This window comes from Hyaena hyaena, unplaced genomic scaffold, assembly GCF_003009895.1.
Source record: "Hyaena hyaena isolate Hyena2069 unplaced genomic scaffold, ASM300989v1 scaffold_451, whole genome shotgun sequence".
Classification (NCBI taxonomy): Eukaryota; Metazoa; Chordata; class Mammalia; order Carnivora; family Hyaenidae; genus Hyaena; species Hyaena hyaena.
In genome coordinates, this window is record NW_024081080.1 from 718263 (window position 1) to 736696 (window position 18434).

At 38.1% G+C, this 18434-nt stretch overlaps 1 protein-coding gene across 3 annotated transcripts in view; it reads left to right on the forward strand.

Annotated features, from left to right (window-relative positions):
• The window catches only part of TEX11 (testis expressed 11), a 230575-nt gene that overhangs the window by 22912 nt on the left and 189229 nt on the right, over positions 1 to 18434 (forward strand). For all 3 annotated transcript variants that reach the window (XM_039253356.1, XM_039253357.1, XM_039253358.1), the window contains exons 5-8: positions 995 to 1074; positions 7917 to 7997; positions 8089 to 8208; positions 14601 to 14681. In XM_039253356.1, the coding sequence (XP_039109287.1) occupies positions 995 to 1074; positions 7917 to 7997; positions 8089 to 8208; positions 14601 to 14681 (362 nt within the window). The remainder of the gene's footprint in view (positions 1 to 994; positions 1075 to 7916; positions 7998 to 8088; positions 8209 to 14600; positions 14682 to 18434) is intronic.

The following is an 18434-nucleotide window of genomic DNA, read 5'->3' on the forward strand; positions in this document are numbered from 1 at the left end:
CTCAGTTGGTTAAGTGTCTGACTTCGATTCAGGTCATGATCTCGCACTCCATGAGTTCGAGCCCCGCGTCGGGCTCTCTCACTCTCCACTGCTCACACTCCGTGTTTCTCTCAAAAATAAATACAAATTAGGGGCGACTGGGTGGCTTAGTCGGTTAAGCGTCCGACTTTCGCTTAGGTCATGATCTCGCGGTTCGTGGGTTCGAGCCCCGCGTCGGGCTGCTGACTGCCAGCTCAGAGCCTGGAGCATGTTTCGGAGTCTGTGACTCCCTCTCTCTCTGACCCTCCCCTGCTCACGCTGTCTCTCTCTCTCTCTCTCCTAGAAATAAATAAAAAAATAAATAAAAAAAAAATAAATAAATACAAATTAAAAAAATAAGCAAAAATAAAATTATTGTGATATTCAGAAATTTTGTCAGATGTTGAATATCTTTAGATTCCAGTTGTACTTGGAATTATTTTGCTATCAGCATGTTACATACAAGAGCATCGCATGGAATCAGGTATCTTCAATAATCTTCAGAATTTAAGACTTGCAGAAATTAAAATTTGAAACTTAAGTATCTGATTGGAGCATTAAGCAAATGATTCATTTGATAATTTTCAGGTCATTTACTCTTTAATGTTTTATTTATTTCAGAGAGAGAGAGAGCGCACGTGAGCAGGGGAGGGTCAGAGAGAGAGGGACACACAGAATCTGAAGCAGGCTTCAGGCTCTGAGCTAGCTGTCAACACAGAGCCCAATGCGGGGATCGAACCCACGAACCGTGTGATCATGACCTGAGCCAATGTCGGAAGCTTAACTGACTGAGCCACCCAGGCCCTCCTCAGGTCATTTACTCTTGATAATTGATTTCTTAAAAAATCAATTAACTTTAAAGTCACTACTTTAACAACAGAAGTGCTTGCATTTTTCTTCTCATTTCTTTTTGTAAGCGTATATAAAAGGAGAATGAATGATTTGTGTTTATGGGCATTTAATTACTGTTTTGCAGTACGGCATGTTGCTTGCAAGCTGCTGTGTATGTGTGAAGGCTCAGCTATTTCCGAAGATGCTATTCGAAGACAGATTTTGGTAAGTCCCAATTAAAGGAGGAGAAAGTGTGAAAGCAATGAGATAGTCATTACTCCTTATGAAGATGGTTGGGCTATATCGTTTAGTGCTATCCATGTTCCTTTTATGATAATTATACCTATCACAATTAAAGGTCTCAACAGTACTGTTGTCATTACAGTGATTCAGTGGACTAAATGTTGAACTTAAATTCAGGATTTATGATAAGTAATAAAAAGTAACAGTTCTCTGCTCCATCCTTCCCTACCTGGCTTGCTTCCTAGAAGTAAGTAGATTTTATTAGTGGAAAATATTTTCCCAGTGTTCCAAAACAGTATTTTATTGAAAGGGCCAAGTGTGTGCACAAAATAGATAAAATAGTACAATGATGCCCCCATTTACCCATCGCTCAGCTAGAATAACCACCAATTCCTGACCACTCATTTTTTCTGTATCTCCTCCAACAGCAGATCCCTGGCCATGTGGATTATTTTGAAACAAGTCCAAAATACATCACTTTGTTCATAAATATTTCAGTATGTGTCTCTAAAAGATGTATTTTTTATTCAGACAAACCCCGTGTCCGTACAAAGATGTCCTAAAATCATCAAATATCTAGTCTTCCCCTCCTGCCTGCATGTTCCCATACTCTCAGATTCTCACACTCTTACTTTCTCACTTATTCTTGCTCACTTCTCTCTCTCCCCTTTCTTGTGTTTTGTTGATATGTCTTTTATAATCTGCATGTTTCCCCCTCTTTTTTTAAATCTGCTGAAAAATTTATTTGTTGAAGAAATGAGGTGGTTTCTCCTATAGAATGTTTCCTAAATTCTGGATTCCGATGACTGTATCCTCATGGTCTCATTTAATATAGTGTGCTGTCCCCTGTTTTTTCTGTAAATTGGCAGGTAGATTTAGAAACTTGATCTGATTCAGGTTTGATTTTTGTCAAGAAGAATTCATAGGCAGTATGGTGTACTTCCATCAGGAAGCAACATGTCTATCTGTCTCTTTTGTTGTCTTAGTGTCCTTTGATGATTATTGTCCTTAGATCCATTATTTCTGTACCTGTTTGCATATTCTACTTCTTTGTTCCTTCTTTGTTTATTTACTGGAATAGGGAGAAACTTTTCCTTCATCAACTATTTGGCTACCTTGAAGTATACCTTTATAAGAAAGGGCAGTCTTGACTCTTTCCCTTTATTTAGCAGTTTTCAGAATGACTTGTTTCTCTAACATCCTTAAATGATACTCAGGTAGATTATTTTAATCATGTCTAATTGTTTATTATTATTTTAATTTATTTTTAAAATTTACATCCAAGTTGGTTAGCATATAGTGCAACAGTGATTTCAAGAGAGATTCTTTAATGCCCCTGACCCATTTACTCCATCATCCCTTTTATAACCCCTCCAGCAACCCTCTATTCTCTATATTAAAGAGTCTCTTATGTTTTGTCCCTCTCCCTGTTTTTATATTATTTTTGCTTCCCTTCCCTTTTGTTAATCTGTTCTGTGTCTTAAAGTCCTCATATGAGTGAGGTCATATGATGTTTGTCTTTCGCCAATTTTGCTTAGCATACAGTCTAGTTCCATCCATGTAGTTGCAAATGGCAAGATTTCATTCTTTTTGATTGCCAAGCAATACTCCATTGTATATGTATATACTTTATCCATTCATCCGTCAATGGATATTTTGGCTCTTTCCATACTTTGGCTATTGTTGATAGTGCTGCTATAAACATTGGGGCATGTGCCCCTTTGAAATGGCATACCTGTATCCCTTGGATAAATACCTAGTAGTGCAATTGCTGGGTCGTGGGGTAGTTCTATTTTTAATTTTTTGAGGAAACTCCATACTGCTTTCTAGAGTGGCTGCAGCAGTTTGCATTCCCACCAGCATTGCAAAAGAGATCCTCTTTCTCTGCATCCTCGCCAACATTTGTTGTTGCCTGAGTTGTTCATGTTAGTCCTTCTGATAGGTGTGAGGTGGTATCTCATTGTGGTTTTAATTTGCATTTCCCTGATGATGAGTGATATTGAGCATTTATTCATGTGTCTGTTGGCCATCTGGATGTCTTCTTTGGAGAAGTGTCTGTTCATGTCTTTAGACCATTTCTTCACTGGATTATCTGTTTTTTGGATATTGAGTTTGATAAGTTCTTTATAGATTTTGGATACTAACTCTTTATCTGATATGTCATTTGCAAATATCTTCTCCCATTCTGTAGGTCGCCTTTTAGTTTTGCTGATTGTTTCCTTCCCTGTGCAGAAGCTTTTTATTTTGATTAGGTCCCAATAGTTCATTTTTGCTTTAATTTCCTTGCTTCTGGAGACGTGTTGAGTAAGCAGTTGCTGTGGCGACGGTCAAAATGGTTTTTGTCTGCTTTCTTCTCGAGGATTTTGATGGCTTCCTGTCTTATGTTTAGGTATTTCTTCCATTTTAAGTTTATTTTTGTGTATGGTGTAAGAAAGTGGTCCAGGTTCATTTTTCTGCATGTCGCTGTCCAGTTTTCTCAGCACCACTTGCTGCTGAGACTGTCTTTATTCCGCTGGATATTCTTTCCTGCTTTGTCAAAGATTAGATGGCCATATGTTTGTGGGTCCATTTCTGGGTTCTCTATTCTGTTCCATTGATCTGAGTGTCTGTTTTTGTGCCATAGGTAGATTTTTAAAAAATCATTTTGAACTCATTCATGCGTTGTAACATTTTTAATGCATTTCAATCTGTTGTAGTTACTTGAAAAAAATTTTTTCTTAATGTTTTATTTATTTCTGAGAGAGAGAGACAGCGTGAATAGAGGAGGGTCAGAGAGAGAGGGAGACACAGAATTTGAAGCAGGCTCCAGGCTCTGAGCTGTCAGCACAGAGCCCGACGCGGAGCTCATACCCACAAACCGTGTGATCATGACCTGAGCTGAAGTCAGACGCTTAACTGACTGAGCCACCCGGGTGCCCCCATTGTAGTTGTCATTGCAGCACCTATCTTTGGCCAGAAGGAGCCTCGACGTGATTCTGAAGTGTTTTGACATTACTCCAGTATTCTTTAATAGTAAAACTGAACTATTAATCACAAAAAAATTTGATTTATTTTTAAAAAATTTTTATTTATTTTTGAGAGAGAGACAGAGCACGGGTCGGGGAGGGGCAGAGAGAGAGGGTGACACAGAACGTGAAGCAAGGTCCAGGCTCTGAGCTGTCAGCACAGAGCCCCGTGTGGGGCTCGAACTCGCAAACTACAAGATCATGACCTGACCTGAGGCCGGATACTTACCTGAGTGAGCCACCTAGGCTCCCTTAAAATTGATTTATTTATAAAATTTTTTTTTAAATGTTTTATTTATTTCTAGGAGAGAGAGAGAGAGACATCGTGAGCAGGGGAGGGCCAGAGAGAGAGGGTGTCACAGACTGAAACAGGCTCCAGGCTCCGAGCTGGCAGTCAGCACAGAGCCCGACGTGGGGCTCGAACCCACGAACCGCGAGATCATGACCTAAGCGAAAGTCGGACGCTTAACCAACTAAGCCACCCAGGCGCCCCTATTTATAAAAATTTTTTTTTTAATGTTTACTTATTTATTAAAAAAATTTTTTTTAATGTTTATTTATTTCTGAGAGAGAGAGAGTGTGAGTGGGGAGGGTCAGAGAGAGAAGGAGGCACAGAATTTGAAGCAGGCTCCAGGCTCTGAGCTGTCAGCACAGAGCCTGATGCAGGGTTTGAACCCACGAATCATGTGATCATGACCTGAGCTGAAGTCAGATGCTCAACCGACTGAGCCACCCAAGCGCCCCTGATGTTTGTCTATTTTTGAGAGAGAGACAGAATGTGTGCCAGGCAGGGACAGAGAGAGGGAGATTTCTCACATGACAAGATGTCCAGGCTCATCTTGTGTAGTTTTTGCCCTAGAGCAGAAATCAGTCATTCCTTGAAGGAGGTGTTTCCTTTAAGTGGAGATTGTTATTTAGAAACCACAATCTGGAAATTTTAAGTGCTCATTGCTATTGCATTGGTCATTGTTCCTCGACTTTTTTACTGGACAGAGATACGAAATACAGATTTTTTTGAAAGGGAAAATATATAATGAGTTCATTGTGATATCTCCAGTTGATATTTAGGATTATAGGATTTTACTGAGCTTCTTGATTTTATATTTGTGTCCCTTTTCCTATTCCTGTTGTTAGTGCCTAACAACATTAATATAATTAATATATTGCCTAATATATATTGCCTAATATAGTTAATATAATGAATAACTGGTTTTATCCAAAACATGTATGATAGTTTCATAAGATAGCAATGTCAATAATAAAGAATGATTTCTAAAAGTAATTCAAGAGATTTTTTGCATTGCTTTTATTCTTAGGGTCTATTTCACTAGGGATGTATAGTCAAAGCATTGTTTCAATATTATTGAAATACTGTTTTAAAAGTACTTGAAATTATTTCTTTTTCTGTGATGAAACTATAGATTGACTTGATATATAGTTAGATTCATTTATTTTTGTTTGTTTTTGCTTTTTAGTAGTTGCTTTTTTTCTGCCATTTTGATTGAATACAGTTTTATAATTGTGTCAAATATTTACGTGGTTCCAAAATCAAATATACTAAGGGAAGTATGTTCAGATAAGTCTAGCTTCTGTGTCCTCTCCACCCTTTTCCTCCCTTCCTCTGTGGATAGCTTTTTTGTTTATATTATTGTTTATCCATTTACTTTTTAAATAAAAGGAAACATTTGTTTTATAAAAATAAAATCTTCTCCTACCCGAAAGGTTCTTAGATAAATAGTAAGTAGCATTCCATATATATTTTTTTCTCTACTTTTTTTTCCCCTCATTTAATATTATAACCTGGAGATCACTCCATAGCACTGTATAGAGATATTCCTCATTTTTTTATAGCTATATAGTATTCGGTTGGTACTGCACCTTAGTATATTTAACCAGCTTTCTTCCATGGACATTTTGGTGCTCTGCAATGAATTGCCTTGTACATATTTTTTTTTTCCGGTTTTAAGGCTATTACATGTAATCATTTCTGTTTTCATTTCTCATGGTTACCTCAATTTATTTTATTTTCTTAAAAAAATCTTTAAAGTTCATTTATTTATTTTTGAGAAAAGAGAGAGAGCAAGGGTGGGGGCAGAGAGAGAGAGAGAGAATCCCGAGAGAGAGAGAGAGAGAGAGAGAGAGAGAGAGAGAGAATCCCAGGCAGGCTCTTCATTGTCAGTGCAGAACCTGACACAGGGCTCAATTTCACAAACTGTGAGATCATGATCTGAGTTGCAATCAAGAGTCTGACACTTAACCACTGAGCCACCCAGGTGCCCCTACCTCCATATATTTTAATCATATGCTAGTCTCACTGTATTAGTTTGCTGGGGCTTCCATAACAAAATAACACAGATAGGTTGGCTTAAACAATGGACATTTATTTTCTCACACTTCTGGAGGCTGAACATCCAGGATGAAGGTTTTGGTAGCTTTGGTTTCTTCTGAAGCATTGGGGTTTGCACTGACAGCACAGAGCCTGCTTGGGATTCTCTACCTCTCTCTGCCCCTTTCTCTTCCTCTCTCTTCCAAAATAAACAAACATTTAAACAAAAGCTTTAAAAAATGATATTTCCCTGTTTCTATTTGTTCTCTTAATACTATTTCCTCAGATATTCTTCTGTTTCTTGAGTGTGATGTCCTTTCATGGTGTTGGTTTCCCTCAATGTTTGATGATTCTTGCTCATATTTGATTTGAGATTCCTTGATAGTCTGTTTAATAGTCATGCTATTTACTATAATCCTGATCCAGTGACTGATGGAGAAGTAGGACTGGATGTTTTGCTGGAACTCTGTTTTTCTCCAGCCTGTGTGATTGTACTCACTGTTCCTTCCTGGGGAGGAGGGACGATACCTCTTGGTGGGAAAGCGAACTGCTTACTACTGTTTACATCGAGGATGTTTCCACATTTTGCATTATTATGCATTTTGGTATGTGGGTTTTGTTTCATCCCATTTGCTGTCTATTTTTCAGAGGTTCCTTGTAACTTCAGGTCAACTGAAAATGCCATTTATTTTCCAAGACTCTTATTGAATAAGAAAAATATGTTTATATTTTCTCTTAATCCCTAGATATTAAATATATCATAAACATATGATATGACATATGTAATCTAGGGATTTGTAGTATATAAAATTTTTACTAAAGTTTATAGTATACTTATGTCCTATATATAAATATGTAGGAAAATGTATAGTATATTTATCATATATATCTTCTACATACATACACATCATTTCTAGGGATTTGTGGTAGAAGGGTAGTGTTTGCTCAGTCCTCCATCTTGATTCAATTTTTGTTTGCTTCCATAGCGTTTTTCCATATTACACATCAACTATTTACTTAGATGTCTGTTAGTTATAATATTGTAAGCTTTTTTAGTGTGCCTGGCTTGTAAAAGATACTTAATAAACATTTGTTGGATTAATGAAAATTTTATTAGAGATGTAATTAAAAACTAGAATGAGATGTGTTGACTTTTATAGTCAAATGCTTATCATATAACTTGCTTCCAGTGTGTGAAGTATTAATTTTTTCAAACTATCTACTCCTACCTAAATTATCCCAATATTTTCTTTTAATATTTCTTAGAAGATATGTCTTCAGAAATATTAATTTTATTATTGCTTTTCTTGAGACCAATTCTATTAAATTATGGAGTTCATAGTAGAACATAGAAGTATAATAAATGCTGTTTATTTTTGGGGATTACACTACTGCATATGGACAGAGGATTAAATATTTTATCTGCTGCCTTCCTTAACCAGTTTAGAGGAGTTGTGAATTCAAAAAATTATTTTCTAACTTCTTTCTTCCAGATGAATATGAAAACAGGAAAAGGGTGGGTGGATGTTGGAAATGCCGTGATGGCTGATGGATTCTTTCAAGCTGCCATGGTTGTAAGTTATTACTGAGTTTTAGCTGTGGCCGTTATTAGTAACAGTTGCAGTTATTCTCATCATGACATTCTATTGTGATTTTATTTTGCAGGGTCTGGAGCAGTTATATTGCAAATTAATGCAGAAAGACTCCACTGAGGCTGACATAACTTTGCAGAAAAGTGCTATGGAGAGGGACCTTTTCAAAGTTGTTTCTTACCAAGCAGAGGCGGTAGGTATCATGGTCACTACAGTCTTAAAGTGGGGCATTTTGTATATATAAATGCAAAAGTGATGAGCTGTAACTTATTAGAAGAAAGTCAGGTGTCATTGGATTTTTATATAGGATTATTATATTTGACCTTTTATTTTATCTCTGTTTTATATCTGAAGGTAACATTATAAATGGTGATTGGTATCTATGTGGGGGTGGTTGAAGTTGCAAAGCCTGATATATAACTAAACATCATTTTCAATCACTGCATGTAATATCTATCATTTATTTATGGCAGTAGCCCGTACTTGGAACACCTGTCTGTTTATGACTCTCTCTTATATTCACAGTCTGCCAAAAATAATTGCATGAGAAGAGTCTTTTCATTTGCATTTGTTCTGGGTTGTTGGCTGATGTTTTCTGAAAGTTGGCTGTTATCAGTGTTTGTTTGTTTATTACCTTAAAAATTTTTTTAAGGTTTTATTTATTTCTGAGAGAGAGAGAGACAGCCAGCGTGAGCAGGGGAGGGTCAGAGAAAGAGAGAGACACAGAATCTGAAACCGCTTGCAGGCTCTGAGCTGGCTGTCAGCACAGAGCCCAATGCGGGGCTCGAACCCACGAACCGTGAGATCATGACCTGAGCCGAAGTCAGATGCCCAACAGACTGAGCCATCCAGGCGCCCTTGTTATCAGCGTTTAAAGTTGTACTTTACCTCTGTTTGGCTTGTGGATTTTCTCCTTTGTCAACATGCAGTTGGTATGCATTTTTAGTTGGCAGAATATAAGCCATGACGAGTTTGTTGTCTGTAAATATGTAATTCTAGAAATGAAAAAGACCTTAAAAATCTTCTAGTATAGGGGTGCCTGGGTGGCTTAGTCGGTTAAGCGTCCGACTTTCGCTTAGGTCATGATCTCGCGGTTCGTGGGTTCGAGCCCCACGTCGGGCTCTGTGCTGACTGCCAGCTCAGAGCCTGGAGCCTGTTTCAGTCTGTGACTCCCTTTCTCTCTGACCCTTCCCTGCTCACGCTGTCTCTCTCTCTCTCTCTCTCTCTCTCCTAGAAATAAAAAAAAAAAAACAAAACGTTAAAAAAAATCTTCTAGTATAATCCACTTTTTATTTTTTAACATCTTTATTGAAACATAATTCATATGCTATAAAATGCACACATTTAAAATGTACAATTCAGTGACTTAGTATATTCACAGAATTGTGCAGTCTCCACCACAGTCAAGCCAGGAAAGGGAAGGAAATAATAAAGATTAGAGCAGAAATTGGAGCGCCTGGGTGGCTCAGTTAGTTAAACGTCTAACTGCAGCATAGGTCATGATCTCAGGGTTTGTGGGTTTGAGCCCTGTGTCTGGCTCTGTACTGATAGCTTGGATAGCCTGGATTCTGTGTCTCCCTCCCTCTCTGTCCCTCCCCTGCTCACACCCTGTCTCTCTCTCTCTTTTTCTCTCTCTCTCTCAAAAATAAAAAAACAAAAAAATAATAAAAGAGATTATAGCAGAAATAAATGATATAGAAACTAAAACAAATTGAATAGATCAGTGAAACCAGGAGCTGATTCTTTGAAAAAATTAATAAAATTGATAAGCCTCTGGCTAGACTTATCAAAAAGAAGAGGACCCAGGGGTGCCTGCCTGGGTGGCTCAGTCGGTGGCTGGTGGCTGATCCTTCGGCTCAGATCATGATCTCTCAGTTAGTGAGTTTGAGCCCTGCATTGGGCTTTGTGCTGGTTTTGTGGAGCCTGCTTGAGATTCTCTCTCTCTCTCTCTCTCTCTCTCTCTCTCTCTCCCCCTTCCCCACTTGTGCTCTTTCGCTCTCAAAATAAATAAACTTAAAAAAAGATAAAAAATAATTTAAAAAAATAATTAAAAGGACCCAAATAAATAAAATCACGAAAGAAAACCAACACCACAAAAATACAAGTATAAGAGAATATATTGAAAAGCTATGTGCCAACAAATCGGACAATCTGGAAGAAATGGATAGAAACATGTAAATTACCAAAACTGAAACAGGAAGAAATAGAAAAATTGAACACGCTGATAACCAGCAAAGAAATTGAATCAGTAATCAAAAATCTCCCAACAAATGAAAGTCCAGAGCCAGATGGCTTCAGAGAGGAATTCTACCAAATATTTATAAAAGAGTTAATAGGGATGCCTGGCCGGCTCAGTCAGTGAAACATGTGAATCTTGATCTCAGAGTTGTAAGTTTGCATCCCATGTTGAGATGAGAGATTACTTAAATGTAAAAAAATTTTTTAATGTGAAAAGTAAGAGGATTTTATTAACTTTTGTATGTTCTTGGGGAAGACCATTCACATGTCAATGTTTGACATTTGATATAAGACATATTCAACTTTATTTTACACAAAAATTTTCATTTAGGTTGGACATAATTTTTCATTTCAACAGGACTTTGCCAGGAGTAGAATTTAGTGATTCATCGCTTACATGTAACACCCAGTGCTCAACACAATAAGTGCCCTGCTTAATACTCATCACCCATTTAGCCCATACCCTACACACTACCTTCCATCAATCCTCAGGGTTTTTTTTTTTTAATTTTTAATGTTTATTTATATTTGATGGAGAGAGAGAGAGACAGTACATGAAGAGGGGAGGAGCAGAGAGAGAGAGACGGAGACAGAATCTGAAGCAGGCTCCAGGCTCTGAGTTGTCAGCGCAGAGCCTGGTGCAGAGCTTGAACTCAATGAACTGCAAGATTTTGACCTGAGCAGGGGTCAGTTGCTCAACTGACTTGAGCCACCCAGGTGCCCTGAATGGCTGTGCCATTTTAAACCCCAGGAGCAATATGTGGAAGATCCTATTTTCTGCATCATTGCCAGCATTTGATATTGTGACTAATTAGTTATTCCATTAGATGTCTAGTGATATTTCATCATGGTTTTAATTTGTAGTTCCCTAATGGCTAATGATGTTGAACATTTTTTCATGTACCTATTTGCTATCTGTGTATTAAGTGAAATGTAGGTTCATGCTTCTTATCCATTTTCTAATTGGATTGTTTGATTTTTTTATTGTTGACTTTTGAGAATTATATATTCTAGATTTGAGTCGTTTGTCGTATATGTATTTGTAAATATTTTCTAGTCTCCAGGTTGTCTTATCATCCTTTTAATAGGGTTACAGAGCAAAAATACTTAATTTTGATGAAGCTTAGTTGATTTTTTAAAATGGATTTTGCTTCTGGTTTTCTGTATTAAAACTCTTCACCAAGCTCTAGCTCTGAAAGATTTTCTCCTATATTTTTTTGTAAAAGTCTATAGCTTTGGGGCACCTGGGTGGCCCATTTGGCTCAGTGTCCCACTCCTAGTTTTGGCTCAGGTCGTTATCTCACAGTTCATTGGGATCAGTTCAGTTCAGTGGGTTTCAGCCTCACATTGGGCTCTGTGTTGCCAGTGCAGATCCTGCTTGAATTTCTCTCTTCCTCTCTTTCTTTGCCCCTCCCACACTCTCTCTCTCTCTCTCAAAATAAATACATAAACATTAAAAAAATAGAAAAAGCACCTTAAAAAAAAGTTCTATAGCTCTACCTTTTCCAGTTAAATCTATGATTTTGAGTTAATTTTTTTTTTATAAGGAGTGAGGGTTAGATTAACTCTTTTTGTTATTGTTGTTCATGGATATCTAATTGCTCCAGCACCATTAGTAGAAAATATGATCTTTCCGCTATTGAATTTCTTTGCACATTTGTTAAATATCAGTTGACAATGCTTATCTATCTGGGTGTATATTTTTCTCGGATCTCTTTTTAAATCTATGGGTCTGTTCTTTCAATACCAAATTGTTTTGATCATTGTGTCTATCAAGTAAGACTTGAAGTTGAGTACAGACATTCTTTCAATTTTATTGTTTTTCAGAATTGTTTAACTGTAGTCTAATTTAATTCTAGTCTAATTCCTTTGCCTTTACACATAAATTTTAGAATAATGTCTACATTTACAAAAATATCTTGTTGGAATTATGCTGGGAGTTGTGTGAAGCCTGTATATATCAGTTTGGGGAGAATTTACATCTATTACATTTAAAAAAATTTTTTTAGGGGTGCCTGGGTGGCTTAGTCGGTTAAGCGTCCGACTTTCGCTTAGGCCATGATCTCGCGGTTCGTGGGTTCGAGCCCCGCGTCAGGCTCTGTGCTGACTGCCAGCTCAGAGCCTGGAGCCTGTTTCAGTCTGTTTAATGTTTTATTTATTTCTAGGAGGGAGAGAGAGAGAGAGAGAGAGAGACAGACAGACAGACAGACAGCGTGAGCAGGGGAGGGTCAGAGAGAGAAGGAGTCAAAGAATCCGAAGCAGGCTCCAAGCTCTGAGCTACCCGTCAGCACAGAGCCCGACACGGGGCTCGAACCCACAAATTCTGAGATCATGACCTGAGCCATAGTTGGACGCTAACTGACTGAGCCACCCAGGCGCCCCTTATTACATTTTTGTTTTTGTTGCTTGTGCTTTAGTTGTCATATTTAAGAAACTATCAGCTAATGTGAGGTCATGAAGATTTACTACTCCTGTATTTTAATCTAAGAATTCTATAGTTTTTAGCTTTTATATTTGAGTCAATGTTCCATTTTGAGTCAATTTTTCATATGGTGTGAGGTAGGTATCCTACTTCATTCTTCAGCATTGGGTATCCAGTCTCACTGTTTTTTAAAAAAAAATTTTTTAATTTAAATTTAAAATTTTTAAACATTACTCAGAATTTTCTTTTATGACACACAGTTATCAAAATGCATCCCTTAACACAGCTTTATCAACTACAAGAATTATAAATTATTACCACCATCACTGTTTTTAAAAGGCCATTTTTCCTCATTGAATTGTCTTTGCACTCTTATAAAAAGTCATTTGATTCTAAATGTAAGGATTCATTTCTGGACTCTGTTGTTTTATTCCATTGATTTATATGTCCTATGTTGTTACCAGTCTCGATTACTGTAGCCTTGTGGCAAATTTTGAAATTGAGAAATATGAGCCCTACAACTTTGCTCTTCTTTTTATTTTTGATTTTTAATTATTTTTAATATTTATTTACTTTGAGAGAGAGCACGTGTGCATGTGTGCCAAGGAGGGGCAGAGAGGGAGGGAGAGATATTCACAGCAGTTCAAACTGTGAGGTTATTAGGAGCCTGTTATAGGACAAAAAAACTCCTATTTAAGATTTTAAAATTCCTCTTGGTATGCCTGTTTGCCCAATTCTATTTTAATTTTTTTAATGTTTATTTAAAAAAGATTTTTTTTTAAATTTCTGAGGGAGAGAGAGAGAGAGAGAGAGAGAGAGAGTGAGTATGAGCAGGGGAGGGTCAGAGAGAGAGGGAGATACAGAATCTGAAACAGGCTCCAGGCTCTGAGCTGGCTGTCAGCACAGAGCCCAACCCAGGGCTCGAACTCATGGACCGAGAGATCATGACCTGGGCTGAAGTCGGCACTTAACCGACTGAGCCACCCAGGCGCCCCTACCCAATTCTTGATTTCATGGGCTGAGGTCATAATCCCAGGGTCGTGGGATTGAGCTCCTCATTAGGCTTGTACTAAGCATAGAGCCTGCTTGGGGTTCTCTCTCTCTCTCTCTCTCTCTCTCTCTCCCTCCCTCCCTCCCCCTCTCCCTCCTCCTCCCCCTCCATTCACACATACACATACTCTGTCAAAATAAAATTTAAAAATTCTAGAAGATAACATAAGAGAAAATTTAAATGACCTTGCATATGACGATAACCTNTTCCTCTAATGTGGAGATAAATACAAGAGCAATTCAAGCTGAGGAAACATCTATTAGACATGGCATTATAGCATAATAACATAAGATTGTACACCTCATTAGGCTTGTACTAAGCATAGAGCCTGCTTCTCTCTCTCTCTCTCTCTCTCTCTCTCTCTCTCTCCCTCCCTCCCTCCCCCTCTCCCTCCTCCTCCCCCTCCTACTCCCCCTCTCCCTCTCCCTCTCCGTCTGCTCCTCTCCCCTGCTCGTGCTCATGCATGTGTGTTCTCTAAAATAATAAATAAGTAAATAAATAAAAATTTAAAAAAATTCCTCTAATGTGGAGATAAATACAAGAGCAATTCAAGCTGAGGAAACATCTATTAGACATGGCATTATAGCATAATAACATAAGATTGTACACCAGTTTTGCCATTTCCAGAGCAAAATAAATGACTCCTACTCACTATCAACTCTTGTGTTATTCAGGATTCTCTTCATTTTTCTGTCTTTAGAACTGGTTATTAGATTCAGTTAGACCAACCATTGTTGCTAAAAGACTACAAAACGAATTAAGACTTTTTAACTCCAATGAAAAATATTTAAAATTTTAAGTTAAAATTGACTTATAGACAAATAGTCTGTCATTTTATTTTAACCAATTATTTGATATTTTTTCACTTTCCCAGGCAATTGCTCTAGGGGATTTTGAAAGAGCATCTTCATGTTCACTGCGCTGTAAGGATATGTTGATAAGGCTCCCCAAAATGGTGAGTGGAATCTCTGCATTTATTCTCTAAGAGCTTGAAAATATGCTATATCAAGTTCTAGGGGTTCATTTCTACTTCGTGCAACCTTTTATTTATTAAAAAAAATTTTTATGTTTGTTTATTTTTGAGAGACAGAGACAGAGCATGAGTCGGGGAGGGGCAGAGAGAGAGGGAGACACAGAATCTGAAGGAGGCTCCAGGTTCTGAGCTGTCAGCACAGAGCCCAATGTGGGGCTCAAACCCACAAACCATGAGATCATGACCTGAGCCAGAGTCGGATGCTTAACCGACTGAGCCACCCAGGCGCCCCTCACGCAACCTTTTAGAGATTGTATTTGAGGTCTGTTCCACTTACTTAGCTGATCTTTGAAATATTTTCTTTGTTCTTTACTAGGAAGAGGGTTTAAAAAAGCAAAAGGTTATTTCTTAAAATTTCTTTGCTCTTTTTTTTTGTCAAACCATTTTGATAATATTTCCTCCATAGTTCAAGCTATATGCTGAAAAAACTGAAAAAGAAAAGAGTTTATTTCCCTACTGGCAAGGTTGACAACAGTTAGTCATATCACTGCCATAGTATTTTTCTATATCGGGTTGTGGAGGTGTGAGAAATTTAAAAAAATTTTTTTTTAATGTTTTATTTACTTCTGAGAGAGAGAGAGACAGACAGACAGAGTGAGCAGGGGAGGGTCAGAGAGAGAGGGAGACACAGAATCGGAAGCAGGCTCCAGGCTCTGAGCTAGCTGTCAGCACAGAGCCCAACGTGGGGCTCAAACCATGAACCATGAGATCATGACCTGAGCCGAAGTCGGACACTTAACCAACTGAACCACCCAGGCACCCCATGTGTGAGAAATTTGATAGAGTAAATAAAGCCTACTTCCCAGACTGGTTCTCATCACAATTCCAGGGTTGGAAAAAAAATCCAGGGTTGATAATTTTTTAATTTTTCCACTTTTTCTCCTATTCTGTTCTTTTTCTTATCTCACTGCCTATGTCTCCTTTACTCTCTGCTATAGCAGAGGGGATTGATAACAAAGATATATTTGGATGTTAGAGTGAATGTTCCTACTTGTGAGATTGGTGTTATATCCCCCCCAATTCTGTTATAATGTGGAACTTAATTTAGTAAATATTTATATATTGCCAGTTATATGCTTGTGCGATCCCCTGTGCACCTCTCTCTTTCTCTCCGTGACCAGGGCTCCATCCCCTCTGTAGCACCTGCAGCTGGTCATCCCCCAAACCATGTCTCCGCACCTCCTCCCTTCCACAGTGTGGCCTCTTCTCTCCCTGTAGTTGTGCAGTTTGTTCTGTCAGTCCTCAGATTGATTTATTGGGTATGCACAGTGATATGATATATCTAGCTGCTCGCTGTGTTCGAGGGATGGGGCAAACCTAGGCTCTTCGTACTACTCTGCCATCTTAGCTCCGTATTAGCTTTAATATTTTACATAAACTCTGCTGCTATACATCTGTGTTCAAAAATGACATATACTGTGTGCCCAATAACATAGATTTATATTTATTTAAAATATATTTTCCCTTTAAATCGTATAGAAAAAAAGATTTATAATCCAAAACTACAATCATGCTGACTTTTATATTTACCTAGGTATTTTTACCAGTTTAAAACATTTTTATTTTAAAGCTTATTTATTGAGGTGCTTGGGTGGCTCAGTGAATTAAGCATCCAACTTTGGCTTAGGTCATGATCTCATGGTTGATGACTTCCTGCCCCACATTGGGCTCTGTGATGACAGCTCGGAGTTGGAGCCTGCTTCAGATTCTATGTGTCTCTCTTTCTCTGCCCTTTCCCTGCTCGCATTCTGTCTCTCTGTCTCTGTCTCTCTCTCTCTAAAGAAACAAACATCAAAAAAATTTTTAAATTTATTTAGCACGCGAGAGAATAACAGTGCGAGTTGGGGGGGGGAGTTGGGCAGAGAAACAGAGAGACTAAGAATCTCAAGCAGGCTCTGCAGAGCCTAATGCGGGGTTTGAACTCACCACCTGTGAGATCATGACCTGAGTCGAAATCAAGAGTCAGATGCTTAACTAACTGAGCCAATCAGGTGCCCCAAATCTAGTATGGTCTTCTCTAATTTTTTAAAAATAATTATTTGTTTTTGAGAGAAAGACAGTGAGCGAGCAGGGCGGGGGGTGCAGAAAGAGAGGGAGACACAGATTCCCAAGCAGGCTCTAGGCTCTCAGCTGTCAGCACAGAGCCTGACATAAGGCTCGAACCCACAAACCTTGAGATCATGACTTGAGCTGAAGCCTGACGCTTAACCGACTGAGCCACCCAGGCGCCCCTAACCAAGTACAGTCTTAATAGGACAGGTCCTACTTTGTTCTTTTTTACCATTGACATAGCTTTTCTAAGACTTTACAATTCCATATCCATTTTAGAGTACGTTTGTTAAGTTTGGTGAAAAACTTTCGGGATGTTGATTGAAATAGCATTGGATTTCTAAATTAATTTGGAGAGCATCACTATCTATACAATATTGAGTCTTCCTATCCTTGACTGTGATGAATCCTAATTTATATAATTTTCTTTAATGTGTTTCAACATAGTTTTGTAATTTTCTGCATAAAGATATTTCATATTCAATTGCTATCGTAAGTGGTATCTTAAAGATTATAGTTTTCAGTAGTCATTGATGTATAAGAATTTTAAATGTTTATTTGATATCCAGCACTTTTCTAAACTTTTTTTTTTTAATGTTTTATTTATTTCTAGGAGATAGAGAGAGAGAGACAGCGTGAGCAGGGAAGGGTCAGAGAGAGAGGGAGTCACAGACTGAAACAGGCTCCAGGCTCTGAGCTGGCAGTCAGCGCAGAGCCCGAGGCGGGGCCCGAACCCACGAACCGCGAGATCATGACCTAAGCGAAAGTCTGACACTTAACCGACTAAGCCACCCAGGCGCCCCTTAAGAAATATGTTTTGTAAGGCCATACCTGCCATTACACAGTGGTTCTTCTGATGGAACTGGGCAAGGTAAATAAAAAACCTTCTGGAAAGGATTTACCATTCTGGATGCATTAAGAACATTCATGATTCATGGGAAGAGGTCAAATATCAACATTAACAGGAGTTTGGAAGAAGTTGATTCCAACTCTCATGGATGAGTTTAAGGGGTTCAAGATTTTAGTGGAGGAAGTCACTGTAGATGCAGTTGAAACAGCAGGAGAACTAAAATTAAAAGTGAAGTCTGAAGAAGTGACTGAATTGATGCAATCTCAGGATAAAACTTGAATGGATGAGCAAAGAAAGTAATTTCTTGGGATGGAATCTACTCCTAGTGAAGTAAATGTGCAGACTGTTGAAATTATAGCAAAGGATTTTGGGTATTACATACCAGTTGATAAAGCAGTAGCAGGGTTTTAGAAGACTAATTCCAATTTTGAAGGAAGTTCTACTGTCGGTAAAATGCTATCAAACAGCACTGCATGCCTCAGAGAAATTGTTTCATGAAAAGAGTTAATCAATGTGACAAACTTCATTATCCTATTTTAAGAAACTGCTAAAGCCTCCCAACCTTCACCACTACCACCCTGGTCATTTGCAGGAATCCACAATGAAGCAAGACTCTCCACCAGCAAAAAGATTCCGGTGAGATTTTAGTGTAAACATAACATTTTTAAGCAGTGGGAAACAAAAAAGTTCATTTGATTTGCTTAACTATGATATTCACTTTACTGCAGTGGTCTAGAACCAAACCCACAAATATCTCCAAGGTATGCCTGTAGAAT